The 21,517-nt window shown below is 38.2% G+C and overlaps 1 protein-coding gene across 10 annotated transcripts in view; it reads right to left on the reverse strand.

Moving 5' to 3' along the window:
• TCERG1 (transcription elongation regulator 1) overlaps nucleotides 1-20,849 on the reverse strand; it is a 62,012-nt gene extending 41,163 nt beyond the window's left edge. For 6 of the 10 annotated variants that reach the window (XR_011425054.1, XR_288267.4, XR_011425057.1 and 3 more), the window contains exons 1-6: nucleotides 20,611-20,849; nucleotides 14,385-14,610; nucleotides 11,916-12,068; nucleotides 10,483-10,906; nucleotides 5,916-6,158; nucleotides 969-1,031 (exon numbers count right to left, since the gene is read on the reverse strand). Coding sequence is in view for 5 of the 10 variants with exons in the window: in XM_003362796.5 (XP_003362844.1) it covers nucleotides 969-1,031; nucleotides 5,916-6,158; nucleotides 10,483-10,906; nucleotides 11,916-12,068; nucleotides 14,385-14,610; nucleotides 20,611-20,669 (1,168 nt within the window). In the remaining 5 variants the exon portion in view is untranslated. The remainder of the gene's footprint in view (nucleotides 1-968; nucleotides 1,032-5,915; nucleotides 6,159-10,482; nucleotides 10,907-11,915; nucleotides 12,069-14,384; nucleotides 14,611-20,610) is intronic. The other 4 variants (XR_011425056.1, XR_011425055.1, XM_001503892.6 and 1 more) reach the window with 1 other exon arrangement.
• Nucleotides 20,850-21,517: the final 668 nt, after the last annotated feature.

Consider the following 21,517-nt stretch of genomic DNA (forward strand, 5'->3'; position numbering starts at 1 on the left):
TTACTTAAATCTATATCCTGGTTTAGTTCTAATGCCTAAACTCAATTAGATTCAGAAATTCAACCCAAGAAGTACCTTAAGAACAGCCAGAAATTTGGGTCATACCTATCATGAAGTCTTAATAAGTCTTTATAAACTATAAAAATTATGGTGCATTATCTACTTATTAATAGAAATATATTTTTAAAAAGAATTTCTCAAATTCTAATGAAATCAAGGCAACAAGCATATTTACTGAGGCAAAATTATTTTCTAGTTTTAAGGTACCTAAAAGGGTATGAATAAAATTCTGCTTTAAAGTAAATGACTGAGTTTATTAATCTATTTCAATATACTAACTCAAGTCAGTTATCCCTGTAAACTCTATCAGTTTAGTCTTTTCCTAAAAGAAAGTAAAGTTTCTTCTATTTTTTAAAAAGGTAAGCCAAGATTTATATTTTTTATAAGACAGCTAAACAAGCTAAGGAAACAAGAAACAAAATTGAAAAATAACCCCTCAAATCCTATACTAGAATTTAAGTTTCAGGTAGTTATCTTCAATAACTTTAAAATGTAAATTTATACTATACACAAATATTCACACACATATATTCACTAGCATGCAAGCATAATCACATCACTTTACACATGAAAATGATTTTTTTATATTTAACTTAAAAACACATCAAAAAATAAAACTAAATGTTATGAATATGAGAATGAAGTTGTTTACACTTATTACAAAAATTAAGATATAAAGTGATCTGACCTTATTTGCTTTTGTGAACCAAAGAAGCTAATACTACAGGCAATTGGGAAAATTAAGTGTTGGCCAAATATGACAACTGCATTTATACTGCTCATTAAAAAGAAAAATATAAAAAAATCCACTCACTTGGGCAAAAATAAATAAATAAAAGGATAAACAACAACATTCACTACCATGCCAACTTACAGACAAAACAAACTAAGATGGTTTTAAAAATTACCGGTCTTGGTGGTAGCGACTGTCTTTACATACGGGCAGCTGACTATTTGCATCATTGCTACACCTGTAAAATGGATAAGCAAGCATACGTTGGAAAGCTGCCATTGTATGTCAGCTACCACTGGGATTCAGGGAAATAATTTACCACTACAATTTAGAATGCTATTTCCAATGAAAAAGACCAAGAATGGAGTAAAATTTCTTTATGTTTGACATTTTGTGGGAAGTGGTGCCAAATCCAATGATAACTAATTCTATGTTTATAGCATCAATTACCTTTTTATTAAACCAGCTCTGATAGTATTTGAAGGAGTCTTAGGAGTTTAAATTCAACAAAGGAAAGCCCCTTCATTACATATACATAACAAGTTCTCATGTGGGACATTTTCCCACAGGACATCAAACCCATGCTGCTGTTGCTTAGATACCAGTGAAAGGCAGATGCAGCATGACACTGACAAGGCACTTTCTCTATGTGCTGCTAAGTGGAAACTACATGCAGAAGCTGAGGCATGGAGCATAACCATGCAGAAGTAGAAAAGGAATAAGATAGGACAAAGAGGAGTGGGAGGGAAAGGAAGAAAATAAGGCATGAGATGGATCCAAATATTCCGCTGCAAATAATACTTTAAATAAAAGAAGGGCAAAGATGAAGAGGGTAGCATTCAATGAACGAGAAAATATCCATGTTGAGTGCCTGCTCTGTGGAATGCCATGGGCTTAGAACACTGTGGAGGCAGGCTAACACAGCCCCTTTAATACCATTAATGACAACATGGGCTGATTGCTTCAAAAACTTCTATCATTTAAGCCAGCTAAGGAAGTAGCACTTGTATTAAAGAATGGAAATTACGTACAGTTCTTAGAAGAATGAAGACTCATCATGATGCATTACAATGGTGATAAAAAGGGGATGAAAGGAAAAGCTGGAAAACTAAGACTGATTAATTGAAGAAATTCAAAATTAAGAGTGAAAAAAATTTTTTTAAAGGAAAAGGGTTGGGAAATTAAATTTTATCTTCTATTTGTTTTGGCTGAAAAAACTGAACCTAGTTTGGCACCAATAAAAATTAAAAATAATAAACTATTTTCCCCACTAAAGTACAGGAAAAGAAATTTCTCCTAATTCAGAGACGAAAATTAAAATTAAACCTCTGGGTTTGTAAATAATGTACCTATGTTCACGCACACACACACAAAAATACTGCCAATTTTTGAAAAGTGCCTTTTATTTCTTAATTACTATTTTAAATAAAGAATATTAAAACTAAACTTTCTATTCACTGTGAAACTAAAACAAAAACACTGGACCATAACAGCATGATGAATAAAGTTATATGTATAGTTTTATTTTCTCTAATGTTTAAAGAAAGCAATGGAAAAATTCATTTGGTTAAGGAAGTTACAGCATGTATCAGGTTTAAATTAGTATAAATACTGCCATCTGCAGGACCACTGAACCTATTAAGTCAGCACTAGAAACTCAATTCTTAGAATATATGAACTTTATTCTCAAAGACTATTCTCCAAAACCATCCCCCAATAAATAATTTTAACTACACAACTTAAGAAAAAATCAAATCTATTCATATTTAGGCCTAACTGCCATTGTTAAACATACACAATTCTTGTTATTTGACTGCTGACATACAGACCATACTGAAAGGTTGTATGTGTTTCTTCTCATGATAGAAAAAAAAAAAACTTGGGGCCGGCACACTGGTTAAGTTCATGCTCTCCTCTTTGGCAGCCTGGGGTTCACCAGTTCAGATCCCAGGTGCAGACCTATGCACCGCCTATCAAGCCATGCTGTGGCAGGCGTCCCACATATTATTAAAAAAAAAAAAATTGAAGAAGATGGGCAGAAACGTTAGCTCAGGGTCAATCTTCCTCAGCAAAAAGAAGAGGACTGGTGGCAGATGTTAGCTCAGGGCTAATCTTCCTCAAAATAAATAAATAAAATAAAATAAAACGACAAACTTAAGGTTTTCTCTGAGAGTGATTACATGCATATCATGAAGACTCACAAAATAACCACAATCCGGGGGCCAGCCCAGTGGTGTAGTGGTTAAGTTCGCATGCTCCACTTCTGCAGCCCAGGGTTTGCTGGTTCGGATCTCGGGTGCAGACATACATATAACTTATCAAGCCATGCTGTGGTAGGCGTCCCACATATAAAGTAGAGGAAGATGGGCAGAGATGTTAGCTCAGGGCCAATCTTCCTGAGCAAAAAAGAGGAGGATTGGCGGCGGATGTTAGCTCAGGGCTAATCTTCCTCAAAAAAAAAAAAATTACCACAATCTAAGGGCCGGCCCCATGGCCAAGTGGTTAATTTTGTGCGCTCCACTTTGGCAGCCCAGGGTTTTGCCAGTTCAAATCCTGGGCGCAGACGTAGCATGGCTCATCAAGCCATGCTGAGGCAGCATCCCACGTGACAGAACAAGAAGGACCTACAACTATGTACTGGGGGGCTTTGGGGAGAAGGAAAAAAAAAAAAAGAGGAAGATTGGCAACAGATGTTAGCTCAGGGCCAATCTTCAAATGAAAAAAAAAAAAGCAGCACTGGGGCCACGAACCCAGTAAATAAAAAAAAAACCACAATCTAAATTTTTAACCACCTTTTTGAAGAGCGCATTTGTTCAATTTTCCTACAACTCTATCTTCAAACTATGTTCTATAAGAAACCAGAAAATTCCATTTAGTATTTTAGATAATTCTGACGTCACTGACAATAAGTTTCTTAAAATTCCAAAAAAGATTTTATAGTCTTCAAGTAGAATCCTATAATCCTAATTAAATTTACTATCCCCAATTCCACCTCTTATTCCTATATTTTACCTAGTTCTTCCACTTTCGTCTTGACTATCCCTTAATTATCCTCATTAGAGCCATACATTGCTATTTCAAACAGAATTTAAGGCTCCAAGATAAATCATATCCAAATCCCTCCGATTCACCTTGCTGCTAAATTTATATAAAGAAGGAAAAACAGAGAGAGATCTCACTGTACCGAAAACCAAAAGTCGTCTTTTTCTTTTTCACTAAAGCACCTTGGAGGACTGAATTAAAAGGAAAAATGAATGACTGTTAATACCAAAGATGCCTTACAATATAAACACATATTATTACTTTCTATAAAACACTAGCTCCCTCTCCAAAGAATCTTGTTATCTTGGACAAAATTTTACTGATTATCTAAACTCAGATTCTCTACCAAGTGACCTATAAAATGTCAGTAGTGGCTGCCATTTATTAAATGCCTTTTACTGCCAAACTTCATAAGACTACTTCATTTGGTCATATGGTCACCACCATCTGTTCCAATGACGGGGTGAGGGTCAGAGAAGACCACGACATCAAAATAGAGCTATAACTGAAGCAAAACAAAAGTCCTCTTAGATGACAGCCTTTCAAATACTTCAATAATGTTATTATGCTACCTCTCAATCTTCTCTCTACAGAATAAACAACCTCAGCTCCTTCAGATAACTCAGAATCCAGGATCTGGTCTTGATACTATACTTGACCCCAAAGTAGACCAAGATGTAAGAGATTACGATGAAAGTCAAGCTATTCTCCATTCATCACTTAGTTTTCTACAAGAAGTAGATCCAAAGAGGACAGTATCCAGCTGCTTGTCTTAGACTTAATTTAGAAAAAGGGTAATCCCTAGTAATACAGAAAACATTTTGGTTTGGTTTTCTTACTTTAAATGATACGAGTTTCGTAAAGGTTACATATTGGGCATTTAATTAACACTACATCAACAATGTGTAAAAGGTTTTCCTACCCAAAAAACACTAACTCTTGAAATTTTTGGCTTCTTACTTGCTATGGTGTAACATCTGAAAGTGTTCTTTTCAAAGTGGTCACAAGAAAAAAAGACAATTAGAGCAATAGTGATATTTAAAATGTGTGCAAATCCAAGAAATAGCTGTATTACGACCCTATTCTTACACAGAAACTAGTACAATAAAGTAGCAATAACAGACAGTGGGAGGAATGTAAAACTGGGAAACAAGAAGCCTAGTCATCTTTGCTACAAATTAGCCCTGTGAACTTGACATCTCTAAGGTATCACTATTTTCAACTATAATACTAGGAGAACAGACCATGGATTAAGGATTAAATGTGTTTGACAACAAATGCGTTCAAAATAGGATGCCCAACACTATCCCTGTTTAATCTGTACAGGAAGAATTCTACTTCACAAACTTAATCCCTTCTCTAGTTATAATGATTTCCCCTAAGACAAAAAAACACACAAATTCACCATAGTTATTTAAGTGTTTACATGGTGCATGTTATACTTAACTTCACATTGGTATAAGGGAAACTTCTGGTTTCCATTTTAGATGAATTTTTTATAGTCAGGTGACTCACATTTCTTTCCAGTATAACAAAGCTATTAAGAGGATGGTATTTGGATTTGGAGTGCCCAGGCTCAGATGCTAACACCATCACTTATTAGCTATGTGTCCATGGGCAAGTAATTTAACCTGTCTGTGTACCTACCTCAAAAGATGGTTATGGAAATTAAATGAGTTATTATATGCAAAGTGCGTCGAACAGTGCACGACATATAAATCCCTCAACTTGTGTTAATTGTTAATGACTTGTGATTTCTCAACTTTATAGACTCAATCCCTTAAAAATATTGCATTTAGAACATATTTACACAAAAAGATCATTTTTAATTCACTGAGGCCATCATTCAAAATGAATATAGCTTTAAATGTGGCTCTAATTTTAAGACATGTAAACAACAACAAAAAAAGGACATTTACCAAAACTGAAGAGAAAATATTGCAGTTAGCCATGAATCTTTCAAAAACATTTCAAACAGGTGAGATTCAAGGCAAATTTCAAATGCAACAGACACATGAGAACAAACTAATTGACAATATGAAAACATAGCTGGAAAGACTATTATAATCTATTAGTTTACCTGGAAGTGGAATTGGCATGCCAGGAAGGGGAACACGAAACGGAGGTACCATTACTGGCGGAAAGGCAGGTATTGCTGCTGCTGGCTGAGGTACTGAATGAGGAACAGCAGGAGGTAACGTCTGGGGGTGCGGCTGGGGAACGGTTTGCACGGGTGTGGCTGTAGGAGCAGGAGTTGAAACACTAACTGTAGGCGTAGCAACTGAAACGGCAGAACTTGGGGTCTGATCTTGTGTTGTGGGTGCTGATAAAAGATAAAACAAAAATATGTATCACTCCGTCATAAACCATTTTACTATATTCATTCATCATTCACCCATTCAGTAAGTAAGTATTTAAGGGCCCATTCCAAGCACCGCAAGAAATTTGTAACAAGGTCTCTGCCTTCAAGAAGCTCGAAAACAGTCAGTTAAATGAAATGCAAAAATAACTAAAACACAAAGTGAAATGAGATAAATGTATAGGAGTGTAAATCAAGAACCAAAGACCATTTTTCTAACTGTGAGAGGGTACAGAACGTTTTATACTGTGATGATAGGCCTTGAAAGATTAGGATGGCAACAAGGAAAATGAGGAAGTGGAAGGAGAAAATAAGCAAGTGGTGGGAAAAGTGAGTAAAAGCAAAGAGTAGAGGACAAGAAGGAATTGTTTAGAAAATAGAAGGCAAGCAGTCAGCTAGTAAAACCCAAGGCATACCAACAGAACCAGTGAGTTATGGCTGCAAAGGTAGGCCAGAGGCATAAAACAGAAAGCCCTGAACAGAAGGCTAAAGAGTCTGCACCTTACTGGGTATGTAAATGTAGAGAAATGATCTAGAAGAATGCACAACAAAATGTATTAACTCGTTACATCTATGTATATCTTTCACTTTTATTACATGTGCTTCATTAGAGTTTGAAATTTTTATTAGAAGGCATTCACAAATATTTGCGTAGCTTTATGAATGTAAAAGGGGTGTGAGGGAGGCAGAATGAAGGTTTCTGTATGGAAGAATAATAATCAGTGTTCATTTGATGAATTAACCTGGTAGATGCAGGGGAAGAAAAGAAGAACAGAAGTGAGAAAACCAATTCTAACATATCTGGAATTGTCCAACCAAGGAAGAATAGAAAGAAAAGATACGCAACCACTAATGACTGCCTGGATATGAAGAAAGGGAGTCAAAAACCACTTGGGTTTCTCTATAATTATTTCAAAATTAAAAGGTAAAAAAAGAAAAAAAACCCCTCAAGTTTCCAGTGTGAGAGACCAGGAGAATGTGAAATTCAGGATAATTTGGTTCTGTTAATACATTATTTTTAAGTATCAAAAATAAAACATTTAATCCCTAGTAATCACATTTAAACTGAAACTGTGACCCAAAAATAAAATTCATATTTCATAATTACAAAAAAATTTCAGTTCTCAAATATTACAAAATATTTCTGTTATTTATTCATAACTCATCTAGTTCCAAACAAAATTCACTGTGGTAATTCACTGGTAACAAATAGTTCATCATTTTCTCGATGTAGAGAAAAATGTCAAACTCTATCTGTATTGAACTAAGAACGAGTTTACCAAACTAAATGAAATAAAACAGTGCTTTCCCAATCTTTACATCAATTTTATTCTAAGGGAAAGCACACTGTTTAATACAAACCACCCAATAATCCAACTGACAACAAAATTCGTCAGTATCTTTTTTCAGTTCCTAATAATGAAAAACTCACTTAGGCTGGGAAGATGTGAGCAATTTCATACTTGTTAATGAGGGACTCACCTTGGCTAAATAGACAGCAGGGCCAAACAAGTATCTTCAGGGGCCCAGGAATGAATTGTTGGTCTAGCATAGACCTAGCCTTAGGGTACAGTATCATATTAATATAATTTATAACAGTGTGAAAAATACAAATTACATGCAACATTTGCCCAGTCCCATACATATATCACTTAGCATTTGTAATCTGCTGTAATGGCTGAAAACATATCTAGTTATTCTTCCCAACCTCCCTGAGAAGTAGGATTTCATCAGCATTTTTCACAGCTTCCACAAAATAAAATGAGTTCATGCTCAACTGGGGTTAAAATAGAAATTCCTTAATTTTTACCAGGTGTATACTACAGTTCACAGAATTAGATTTTTAAAAATATTATGGTTAATAGTAGTTAAATATATTACTAAAATTATGATACCAAGTACTTTAGTCAGGAAAATAAAATAATGAGTTAAAAAGGCATCAAATCTTAAGTGGAAAGGAACACCAATGGAGACGGCAAAAAGTATTCACTCAACCCATTCCTCTTGCTGACACAGGATTTTCTGAATTTGATGCGTGGCTGTGAGTCACGAGAGGAAAGAGATAAAGGCAATAAAAGAGTTAAATGGGAAACCGGGAGGATGGTAGTTAGGACTTAATAGTGGATAAATTCCTACTAGCTCCATTTGCTAAAATAACTAGGGAAACACTAGGCCTCAAAATATACTACTAATCCAGCCTCAGATCTTAACTAAAAAGGACAAGTGACTATAATAAATGGAGCTATATTAAGACTGTAGTATGGCAACACTTCATGACACTGAATCAGGTGAAATAAAAACAGACATCAGGAATACTCAGAAAGACGACATCAAAGTTGATGTTTAAAGGCAGTAAAAGGAAGATGATTTCGCTATTCTGTTCTTGGAATAAAGGTCTTCCAATCACTGAAGGGCAATAAAAAAGATGACAAATGGAACTTCTGAATAGAATAGTTGATAATCACAAGATAGCTATAGGACTGACAGACCACTCTGATGTAGAAATGGAATATGTACAGGATAGTCAAAGTATCTAGCTACCCACCTTCCTTTAAACAAAGTACTACTATTTCTCTTTCCTAAGAAGGCAGAGAACAAAATAGAAGCAAGAGGGAGCCTCCAAAGAGAACCGCACTGCTGTTATTAATCCCCTTCTCCCATTACCACCTCAGGTACCCCATAAAAACTGGCAGTTCTCTGCCCTGCCAGACAAGCTTTAGAAGCACTAGCCCATAAAAAGGAAAAGACCTGCAAGCAGGTAGCTAGTATCACTGCTGTACTTCCAAGTCAGAATTCACCTTGCCTATGAAAGAAAACACTTGTAAAGCATTATTTACATCTTCCTATTAAGCACATTTCCCGCAAGCTGTCTGAAAAATATAAAGTAGAGCTTTTAAAAAACTGCCTCCATGTTACATGTACCTTACTTCTTTAGATAATTCTTATATCAATAAGATAAAATAAAATTTGATTCTACTATGATTAAATTTCTCTCATATACCTATTTCCTACAGGGTAATAGACACCAATAATTCCCAAGTCCCTGAAGTTACTGGGGCGGTAGAAGGGACCACCTTTTTTTTCTTATTCTCATCTGTCATCCAGGTAGCAAAATAACCCAAATTATAATCACCCTATAGGGATAACTACATATTTTCATACCAGTATAACAAATAATCAAATCAATAAAATCATTATTTAAATATTTTTGGGCTCAATCTCAGCCTGTAGAATAAGAAACAACATACACATATCAAAAAAAAAAAAAACAACGAAAAACCAGAACTAGTAATATAAGTATCAATGATAATTTTTTAGGCAAATTAACAGATTCTTCTTTCCTCATTCCTGAAATCTACTTTAATCACCTCTCATTTTTTCAGAAAAGATCTAACCTTTGGGCCTGTGACTTCACCTGAAAATTCTCTTACCTTTCTAATTGCTTCTATCTCAACTCCCCATTTCATCTGCCTGTGTCTCATTTTAGGACCTACCCACCTCTAAACAAGATTGTTGAAAAGTTCCTAATAAGTTTCCCTGATTTCAACACTATCCAAAACACAAGCGCCAGAAAAATCTTCCAGAACACTGCATTTATATAGGACCCCTACTGGCCATCTGCCTTACCCATTTGCCTGGTTCTTAAAACTCTTCATAACCTCGTCTCACTCTTACTCAATCTATTAACCTATATAAACCTTCCCACCTCAGAAGAGTTTCTTAGCAATCCCATAAACACATTTATCCTCATTTCCTGGCCTCTGTTTATGCTGTTCCCCCCTACCTGAAAGACCTCTCTTTACTTTTGAACCTACTCAGATCCTACCACACATGCTTCATGATCAACCTCAACACCCATATAGTCCACCCACTTCTCTCTCCATTTTCTTGAATTCTTACATCTTTTATCTTCACTGTATAATTTTGCACACTATTCTCTAATTGTTTCACATGTATTATTCCTGCTTCCTCAATTAGAAAAACTGGAAGTTCTGTAAGGTAGGGGCCAAGAATTACACTTATTTTGCAAACGCCACAGCAGACAGCATTACTGTTGGTCAAGTTAAATAGGTAACTGCACTTCCCCAGCTTAACTTCACAAATTCCAAGTGGGCAGATACTTTCTTCTACGAATGTAAATTTCTGTTCCTCTTTAACTCAAAAGTCAAAATGTATTTTAAATAATATCAAGGACAACACCTGAAACGCTAGGATAATTTTGGAATGCAGTCCCTACTTGTCCACCTCTGTGGCCCCTAAACAGAAACACATACTGACTGGTACTCACTTGATACTGTCTGTGAAACCGAAGAGGCAGTTGTTGTGGTAGAAGTGGTGGAGGATGGGGTGGATGATGATGTTGAAGTGGACACTGCAGGTGCTGGGCTACTGGTCGTAGGGGTGGAAGCTCCTACTGCTTGTGCTTGCACTTGCACTTGCGCCTGCGCCTGCGCCTGAGCCTGCGCCTGGGCCTGGGCCTGTGCCTGTGCTTGCGCCTGAGCTTGGGCCTGGGCCTGGGCCTGCGCCTGGGCCTGGGCCTGCGCTTGAGCTTGTGCTTGTGCCTGAGCCTGCGCCTGGGCCTGGGCCTGGGCTTGGGCCTGAACCTGTGCCTGGGCTGCAAGCATAGGTGTCAGTTCTGATTGCTGAATAACCTTAACTCCATCTGGCTTGGTCCATGCAGATTCACGTGTCCGAGCATTGTAATAATAAACCTGCAGAGGAAGCAAAATCACTGGTATCATGGAATGTCAATTATCACTAACAAAATGCTAATGCAACAACATTTTCTCTTAAACAGTTAAAAAAAAAATGTAGAAAAGAGAAAGTCCATCAACATTGGCTGTTCATATATTATGGGACTAGGTAATTTTTCCCTCCCTTCTCCTCTTCCCCTAATTTTCTATAATAAGCATACGATATTTTTAACACACACCAAAAAAGGAAAACCAAGGTTATATTTTGTGCAGAAAATTAATGTAGCAGGCCTGAGACTGGTATCCTTAGAAAGCTCTGCTTGCAAAGCTGGCCCTTGGCTGGAGTCCGGGTACTTGGATCTCGGGAGGGGGGTTACCACAATTCCCTAATGGGCAGGAACGGTTTGCTGTGCCTAAACTGTTTACACAAACAATGCAGTTTATGCTAAATATCTGCCTTCCTTCTGGGTTGCTGGAATTTGGGTATGTGCTAGGCAGATGGCAACAGATACATGACCAGTCCAACAAGCTCCCTTGGTAGACAACACCTCACACGTAGTCACAATTCCCTTTCTAAGTGATTCCACTGAAAGGACTCTTGGAAACTTGTGCTTCATTTCCTCCAGACTTTGCCCTATGCACCTTTTTCTGTTTCCTGGCTTTGCTCTCTATCTTTTCACTGCAATTAATCTTAGCTGTGAGTACAACTATATGCTTAGTCCTGCATATAGTCAGTCCTCCTAGCGAACACTCAACCTGAGAGTTATTTTTGGGGACCCACGACACACATTTAAAATACAAGCTTCCAGAATCACAGGTAAATGTATGTAAGCACTCCAGGCAACCTTATTTCTGCACAGAGGCCCAATCCAGTGAACCTTTCCTGGAGTTCTATCCCACCTGGTGCTTACTCAAGGCTCACTGTTAATTAGCAAGGATACAGTCCCTGATCTCAATCTGCCAAACTCTTAAGTTTTACTCTTCTGTCACCAAAGAGATGATAACCTAAATATATTTTATGATTTACCTTCCCATCTGGAGTTTTATTTTCAACCCATATCTCCTCAGTAGGAGGCAGTGCTGGAGTACCAGGAGCAGTCACAGGAGGCATTCCTGGTGGAAACATCATACCCGGAGGAGGAGGCATGGTTCCCATGGGTGGAGGCATGAAAGGTGGTCTCTGTTAATTCACAAGAACAATAATGGTCACTTGTATTTATCTTTTTTCCTTCAAATTATTACTAAATTCTACCCAAAAGTAAAGAACTATAAGAGACACTAGTTTTATAGTCAATTTGAATGGACAATAACACATTCATCTAGGTTGTGCAAGCAAAGCTTCTCTGTAGTATGGATTATAACACATTCATCTAGATTGTACAAGCAAAGCTTCTCTGTAATAAAAATGATTACTAAACTTCTGGAAAGAAATACCTCAAAATACTAAGAGTAGCCATCTCTGGCTTATAGCACTATGGGTGACTTTTGCTTTATTCTTCATAAACTAGGCAGTGGATTACTTTCAAAAAGAAAAAAACTGATTTTTACATATTGTTTAATACCAGCACACCACAGCTCACCTACAAAAGGAACCAACCACAAGAGAATCATTTTATAAGTAACACAGCAATAACTAAAAAGGAAAAACGAGATACCCTTTTCTTTTCCTACAAGGAAAAAAGTATTAGCTAGGAAAATATTCATCATTTTCTATTTTTCAAATAATAATAATGTACCTCATCAAAGACGTGAACATCAGTAAGTTTCAAAGATACAGTAAAATATTTTACTTTTAGTGGAAAATAAGAATTTAAATGGTATATATTACAATTTAAAAAAATTGTCCTGGTGCCACTATTGATTCAATCCTATCTCTGACAATTGCTTCACTGTCTTTCTTCAGTGATTGCTGATGTAACACAAGATCCCAAACCAAACAATTGAACTGTAACGGCTATATCTTACTAAAGCAGAAGTGGCCTGACATTTTTAAAACAGATTTTGAACAAGGATTTAAAAGATTTCCTCTATAATCTACAAGTAACATTAAAATTTAATTATCCAAAGCACCTTATTCTGGATAACAGATTTGACACTACGCTAACAATGTGAAACTGTATTTCATTTTCCTAAAAGTTTTCTTTCCCGTACTCCAGGTTTTTTTTGGATTTAGTTTAGTGTCTCTCAAGCATCAGCACACACACCCATGTTCTATAAAATATCTACCCTAAATATGTCTCATGCACCATTAACTGGAAATCACTTGGATTTAATGTAAAACCACACAATTATCCATCAGGACCAAGAAAAGCATCACAACACTAGAAAGTATCACATTACAACATTTGATATATTTCCATTAGCAGGTTACATCAGTCCATTACAATTTACAATTTTCTGCAAGTAGGTTTAACTATTAAAGGCACATATTAGAATAAATTCACATGTAACAAGTTATACCAGAGTCAGTGGGTCAAAAAGCTATTTTTTTATTCTAATCTTAAAGAAAATATAAAACCATTTAACAATGTGTTTAAGGGGGAAAGGAGCTATCATTACTAGGAAGGCAATAAAATTAAGCAAAGTATTAAAACCTTGTGTCTTTTCCATAAGTATAACCCTATCTAAGCAAAGCTAACATCACTTAAATAATACGCCAGCTTTTTCTATTTTTACTAAGTTCCTTCTTGAATATTTAAGCTCATGGAAGGCAGACGAGATACCACTATATTTATTTGGTTACAGAACTGTACAGGCTTGATAAACTAAGAAAACACAGATACATACTCAAACAAAAAGAATACAACCTCAAAAGTGTAGTCATTTGAGAGCTGACACTCTCGTGACTTCATTTCAGACAACAACCTAGTCTACATACACTAGAGGGGGATATATGTATGCCTCAGGTTAAAATATCAGAAACGTTTTTATTTAAAGAAATCCTACAATAATTCTATTTCTAAAATTGTAAAATAACCCAACATTTTTTTTCAGGAGAGAGAAAAAAATGCAAATATGGTGCTTACAAAAAGTGTTTGTTGTCACTTTCTAGATTCCATCCTAGGCATCACTTCTAAGGAGAACTGCTCAGGAGAATTGCTCAGGAACATATATGCATACATATTTATACTTATTGGCAACATGTATCATTACAAATAAACATCCTCCACTCTGTACATTAAGATTTCAAACTTCATTTCTCTTAAAGAAGACAGATTACTAAAGACAATCTCAGAGATAAAGGCAGGTAAGAACTATCTTATTCAATAATAGTTTTATATGTATATTTTCCTATAACCATGTAAATTCCAATTCTGAATTTCTATACTAATTACTGTTACTACTGCTTTTGGAGCAACACATTAATATATGGATGTTCTCTTTAGCCCCCATTTCCCTATAAACTGAAACTAAGAACACAAGCTTTTAAGGCAAAACTCATATATAACATTGGTACTAATGCCAACAAAGAAACTGCAACCTCTACATTCTTTACCTGGAGGTGTGGAGGGCCCATAGGTGGAGGAATCCCTCCAGGAGGCGGCATGGGCGGCATATTAGGATCGAAAGGAGGACGTCCAAAGGGGGGCCGAGGTGGTGGAGGAGGGCCTCGCATCATACCAAAAGGCGGAGGAGGTCGCATGAGAGGTGGTGGGCCTCGCATCACTGCATTTGGTGGGGGAGCAGGGCCTCGAAACCTCAAGGCCTGCTGTTGAGCCATCCTGTGTGGGAAAGCAAAGAATAAATTTTTCTTTCTCAAAATTACCAGAATGTAGCTACTGATCTCTAACTACACCGAATTTAAAAGGCCCTTAAGAGTAAGTGGAGTTGGAAAGTCATAATTTTGCAACCATCATGGTAAAAAGTGCATCAGTAAGAAGATCAACGGATACCAAATCTAGGAGGAAATTGGATGAGGGGGATATTTGGACGGTCTTTAAATGTCTCCCCACGTTACTTATAGAAGCAAGGGAGGATGAAAAAAAAAACACTAACTAATATGGAAGTTGGGCAACACCCTGACCAGGAGAACAAAATTAATATCATCTAAAAAGGACAAAGGTACCTCATGTGACTGAGAGGGACACAATTCACCTATTCCAGGCAAGAATGTATAACCTCAACCTAATAATGAGGAAATATTAGACAAACACAAAATGAGGAATGTTCTGTTAAAAAGGAGGGAACAGGGGCCATATTCTTCAGAAACACCAATGTTATACCGAAAAGACAAAGGTAGGCTATGGAAATATTCTAGATTAAAGGAGGCTCAAGAGACATGATAGCACAATACTAACTCTGGACCAGATCCTGGACTAGAGGGAAGAAATGCTAGACAGGACATATTGGATTAATGGACAACACTGGAATATGGACAAGAGGTTCAAGTACCGTATCACTGTAAATTTATGAAGTTGATAACTGTGCTGTAGTTAAGTAAGAGAATATCTCCGTTGTTAGAAAATACACACAAGTATTTAGGGGTAAAGGGCTATGGTACATGTAGCTTACCCTCAAATGGTTCAGAATAAGAGTATGCACACATACAAATAATAAAGCAGAAGAGGTAAAATATTAACACTAAGTACACTATCTTTATTTTTGAAACTTTTTAGTAAATTCTAAATTACTTCCAAATACACAAAGTTTTTATGAGGGGAGGGGTGGCAGCTTAAGAGACCATTAGGATTCTCTATCTAAAGGGACAGTCTTTCCCTACACTGCACGCCATCCCACCCTTTAATCTCTAGCTAAACATCCAGTTTAATCTCTCCACAGCATTTAAATAATAAATAACATCACATAAGATAGTATTATCTATCTCCTCTCAAAAGTGCTTTTTTGAAAAAATCACTAACTCTTAAAAGTGCTTACTACATGCCAGGCAGTGCTCTAGGCTCTTTCGAAGTCATTTAATCATCATAACAACCCTAGGAGATAGATGCTATTATCAACCTCATTTTACACATGAGGACATTAAGGCACACAGTAACTTGCCCAAGGCCACACAGCTGGTTCAGAGGTAAAGCCAGGATTCAAACACTGGCAAACGGCTCAACACTCCATGCTGTCTATCTAAGCCCCTTTAGAGTAGGAATTCTGTCTGTCCTGTTCACCCTTATATCCTCAGCACATAGTTAGGTCTGTACATAATGGGGCTCAATAAATATTTGTTGAATAAACCAATGAATACCTAAGAGATACTGTACCTAAGCTACCTTATAAATAGGGTACGTAGGTACGCATAAAAATTATTTTTACTATAATTTGCAACAATTTACTGAGCACCTATCACAGTCTTCCCAATAGCAACTATAAATCTCTCCATTACACAATGTTTACATTTCTGTGCTCAAGATTAACAATTATATTCCTAATGTATATTTGAAGATAATCATTCTTACACTCTCTCCTCACCAGACTCTTCCAACTTTCCTATATTTTTCAACTGTCTGCTTAAGACTACCCTTTGAAATCTTCTCTATATTTTCCACATTACAGCTCAATTTTGACACACACAAAAAATCCTAATAAAGAACCAATTTGCCCCCTAAGAGAAGACTAGGATTGTAAACAACTCCAGAACTACTATACCAAGACCATTTAAGCAAATTTGTAAATTATCCTACACTCAAGGTTATAAAGTATGAGTTAAAATCAGTGACTGCAAAAAAGGAGTATGGACAGTATCAGACTAATCAGTCTTTTTCAAATTATATGCACTCCCAAAAGACACACAGCCACTGTTACTGAAAGGCATGTCTTAACCGTTAGGACAAAAAAAAAAAAAAGTTAACCAAGGAAAGATATACTGTTTCAGCCTCGAGTTAACAATGTACCTTAATCTTAGATTTCCTCTGAGTCTGCCTCTCCCTTTTCAAAAAATCTACAGTACTTCTTTCTTTAGAATTTCACACTTCCTAGTTATAGCTCGAAGTTAAGCGTTTAGCCTCTAGAATCACGAAAAAGTCAAATCAGGGCTCTGCCTTTTATTGTCAGGCTAGTTACATAATTTCTGAGCCTGAATATATTCAGAAGCAAATGGGCGAGGGAGTAGAAATAAAACCTATCTCATATCTTTCCTCAATGAGATAATCCCCATGAAACATTTAGGATAGTACCTGGTATAGTAAATTACTTTAACTACCATTACTTTCATCCCCCCACAAAACCTAGCACAGTGCTCTACCTGTAAAATGCACTTCATAGTCAATGTGACTAGATGGCTTTCAAAAGTCTGCCCCTGAAATGGTAATAAAATCCATGTAATTTCCTCCACCAACAGCCTAAAGTTGCCATTTTCTAATGTCAGATGTTGGATCTCATGTGCTGAGCTCTTCACATACACTGCTCCATCACAAACACTTCACATACACGGCTTCATTCACACACACTGCCTACCAGAACCTGAGTGAGGATTAAATGAGCTAATAAAGTACTTAGAACAGTGCCTAGCACATAAGTGCTCTATTTAAGTATTAGCTATTAGCACTGTTGCTATAACGTTAGTATAGTAATAGTATTAGTAAGTGTTAAATGGTATTAATATTAGTAATAGCGTTAACTATGATTATTATTATAATTATTATCAGGTTCTATATAACCTGGCTTTTGTTGACTTCTCTATAGACTATAGGCTTCTTTGCCATCAAATACTTCAAGTTCATTATCTTGAAGCCTCTGCACTTGTTGTTCTCTCTGTTTGGCCTGCTTTTCCCCAGATCTTTATATAACTAGCTCCTTCTCATTATTCAGCCTCAGCTCAAATGTCACCTCAAACTCCTTCCCCACCCCTAGCCTCCCCCAGCCCCTCTCTGGCTCATTACCCAATTTGAGTTTTCAATTGTGAGAAATGCTTTGAAGAAATCTCTCACTTATTTGTTTACTTTTGTATTATCTCTACCCACTAGCATATAGTTTGCGGTGCATCCCAGGGCTCAGGATGTAGGCGTTCAAATATTATTGTTTTAACAATGAAGGTGAATACTGGGTAATTCCTATATACGAGGCACAGTTATATGGATATTACTTGTACTAACTCTTTTAATCCTCACAACAACCCAGTAAGGTAAGAGGAAACGATGGCACATTTTTAACCGATTCCTCATTTTTAAAGAGGAAACTATGGCACAGAAAAATAACTTGTTTAAGGCAGCTAGGCTGTGGTAACACCAGCGTATTCTTATTCCTATTTTATAGTTGAGGAAATGTAGATTATAAGTACCTTGTCATCTTAATTCATAAAGTATTAATAGGTAAACAAAGGCCCTGGGTAAAGGATCTATACAAATATGACTCTAAAAGTTATCTTAACGGCCCTCAAACATAAAGGGATGGATGGCATTGGGATCTCTGAATAAATTCTGTCTACTGTAGGTTATTTGCATTCCTACCACTTTCAACATTTTCAGAAAACAGAAGCCTACTTGCATGAACAGAAACACAAAAAAATTTTTTTACAAGAGCAAATATATTTCTCTAGAAGTACTCTATCCAGATACACAATCTCCCCAATGGTATAGACAAGACTGCAAATACTTGAATAGGACAGGCAATAATGGAAAGACACTACTGATACATGGGAGGCAAACTACGTAGTAGACTGTAAGTGAGGACACCTAGGTTTTAATCCAGACCCTGCCAATTACTTGGTGACCTTGCGTAAGTCTTTTCACATTTGCAAGCTGATTTCCTCATTTGATGTGGTTAGTTTAGTTTGGAATTCAGATCAATGTTAATTGGCACGGAAGCTCTTCAAGAACAAAGGTTTTTGATCTGGTTCCAGGCTCTCCTGCCAGCACCTAGGTCAGTAACTGTCACATAGCACACACTCAATAAACGTGGATCCAATAAGCAACCCACCTCTAAATCTCCTATATTCATTTACTTACCATATATCCACTGAACACCTTATTTGCCAGGCTCTATGCTAAACACACCATGAAATACGGTCAGGATATAAAGAGAAAAACTAAGCCCAAATTTCTGCCATCAAAGAGGCCACATGAACACCCAATTTCTCTTAAGCCATGAGAAATGCTAAAACACAGGTGGGTACAATACGCTCTGGAAGCAACTTCCAACCTAAGAGGCCAAGGTAAAAATATTTGCAACACAACACCTAATTCAAAGCCCTATTCAAATCAGTTTTGCAACAAAGTCCAGACTACTATTAACAAAGTCTAAAAGGCTACTCATTGTAAAGATGAAAAAAGATACTCTCTAAAATTCAAAGTAATGTTCCCAGATAATCCATATGAGACTAGCTAGGTAACCCCTTGAGATCAGAATCAGGAATAAACCTTCCACCACTAATATTGAACGACCCTGACAACGCACTTAGATCACTCGCTACTGAGGTGTACATACGGGGTTTAAAGGATCTGAGATTCATCTCTGAAATAAGCCAAGATTTCATTCCTGCCAAAGTAAGGATTTTGTGTGTGATAATTCAGAACCGAAAAGATATGTTTTCCCTAAAACCTTGAAAAAGAATACCCATTTCCTTAAACAATTTCACCTTGAGCTCCAGACAACACTAGAGTGCTCATAACCTACACTGCTCTTTTTCATTTTCAACTGCTGACAATGGCACGATTCAGAAGGGGAGCTGAAACATCTGAAATGAGATTTTTCCTATGCAGGGGAAAAAAAAAAAGGTATCCACTATACATAAAGCTGAGTACCTGTTTTTCCTCAAAAACCAATGGCTCAAGATTTTTCCAAGACACTTTCACTTATCAAATCTTAACTACAAATTCCAGAGGCATTGAGAAACCAGGGAAAGGAAGGTCACTGCCCTCTTTAGGGCAATGGCTGAGTAGACTAATAGAACAGCGATCGCGATCGCAGGCTCTGGAGCCTGAAGGCCTGGGTTCAAGCCACTTCCTGGAGCCACAATTCACCTATGCGACCTTGTTCTACATCGTCAACCTCTACGAGGCTCAGTTTCCTCACCTGTAAGATGAGCAAATAACTTAACTGAAGATGGCTCTGGTCTGTGGCCTGCAAAAGGAGACCAGCAACCGCTCCCAAGGGTGGTTGTGAGGATGCAATGAGACAACTCTAAGTAAAGGGCCTACTGGCACCGAGAAGCGTGTAATAGACGGCGGCGGCGGCTGCTGTTATTCACAAATACCGGATAAGGAAGAAAGGGACGAGAGGAGGAAGAGCCACACGAAGTTTTTTTTAAAAAAATTTTAAAAAGGCAAGAGATGCGGGGAAGGAGGGACGGGGCAAACGTGGGGACCCCCAAAGGCCGCGGAGGGAGCGGAGAAGGCTGAGCCAGCAGGGGTGGGGGTCCGGGGAGTCACTGCGGAGAGGAGGGGCGCCGAGGAGGGAAACTGGGCCCGCGGCGACCGGCTCGCAGCCGGGAGGAAGGCTGAGGTCGGCCGAGACGGAGGCGGCACGCGGCTGAGGCGGGGCCCCGAGGCGGGAACGCCGGGCCCGGCCCGGGCCTTGGGCCACGGGCCGCGAGAGGCGCCGGGGCCCCGCGAAAACCGCAGGAAGCGCCCAGAGAAGGCGCAAGAGGCCGCGGCCCAGCCCCGGCCCGGCTCTCTCATTCAAGCCACCTTCCCCTTCCCCCTTCTCTAACCCCATGCGGTCCCGGCCCCGAGCCGCCGCGGCTCCTCTGCCCGCCCTCCACGCCGGACCTCCGCGCGGCAGGCCTAGCCTTTAGAACCCCAGCGTGGCGCGATGTGAGGAAAGGCAGCGCCCCTTACCTTAGCTCCCCCGGATTGAATCGCTCACCGTCCCCCCCGTCCCCACCACGCTCCGCCATTACAGAGGGCCGCGTTTATCCACCCGCCGACCCGGCGTCCCCTATTGGTCGGACGAATCGTCAATCTCGTGCGAGAGAGGCGGAGATAGCGGAGACCTATGAGATGATTGGTAAAGCTTTCCATCAATCCTCGACCTGAGGGTATCTGCCTCACTATTGGTGAAAGGGCCCGCCGACTTTGAAAGCGGTATGGAGACAGCCAGTTGATTGGTCGCTCGGAGGCTTTATGGGAAATGAGACTTTAGCCACGAGGAACGGCCGGCGCCCTCTCGCGGTAAGCGAAACTAGGTCCTCCCACGTACTGCCCGGCCTGCGGTAGCCACGTGTCTGCCGACTTCCAGGAAAGCCAATTGTGGAGCCATATTGCCACATACTGGCCATATTGGCTCAGGCCGAAACCATTTCCATTGCGAGAACCAATCAAAAATCGAACTGGGTCGCGCCTAAACCAATCACAGAGTTGTTGTGGAAATGAGCTATTTCCCAGCTTTTCAGAATCAGGAGTCTTAAGCCGCCGCCCGATTATAGCCTTGTTATTGAATAATATGTTACTGACTACAAGAGTACCTCCTAACTTGTATTAAATGGTTAGTTGCAGGCTGAGTGTTTTAAGTTACTATATTAAGATAAGTTGGGAAGGCAACCCTTTTCTGCAATTTACAGTTTAAAGCATCTGTCCTTCAATTTCAAAATGCGTTGTCTGAAATTAGCACACCGTGATATCCAGAAGGAATTCTGAATATTTATTTCTCTTGTTATTAAAGAAAAAAATATTAGGCTCTGAGGTTTCAAAGGCACAATGAAGATGAACTCTATCTTAAGGAGCTCAAAATATTAAAATAATAGAT

This window comes from Equus caballus, chromosome 14 (genome assembly GCF_041296265.1).
Source record: "Equus caballus isolate H_3958 breed thoroughbred chromosome 14, TB-T2T, whole genome shotgun sequence".
Lineage (NCBI taxonomy): Eukaryota > Metazoa > Chordata > Mammalia > Perissodactyla > Equidae > Equus > Equus caballus.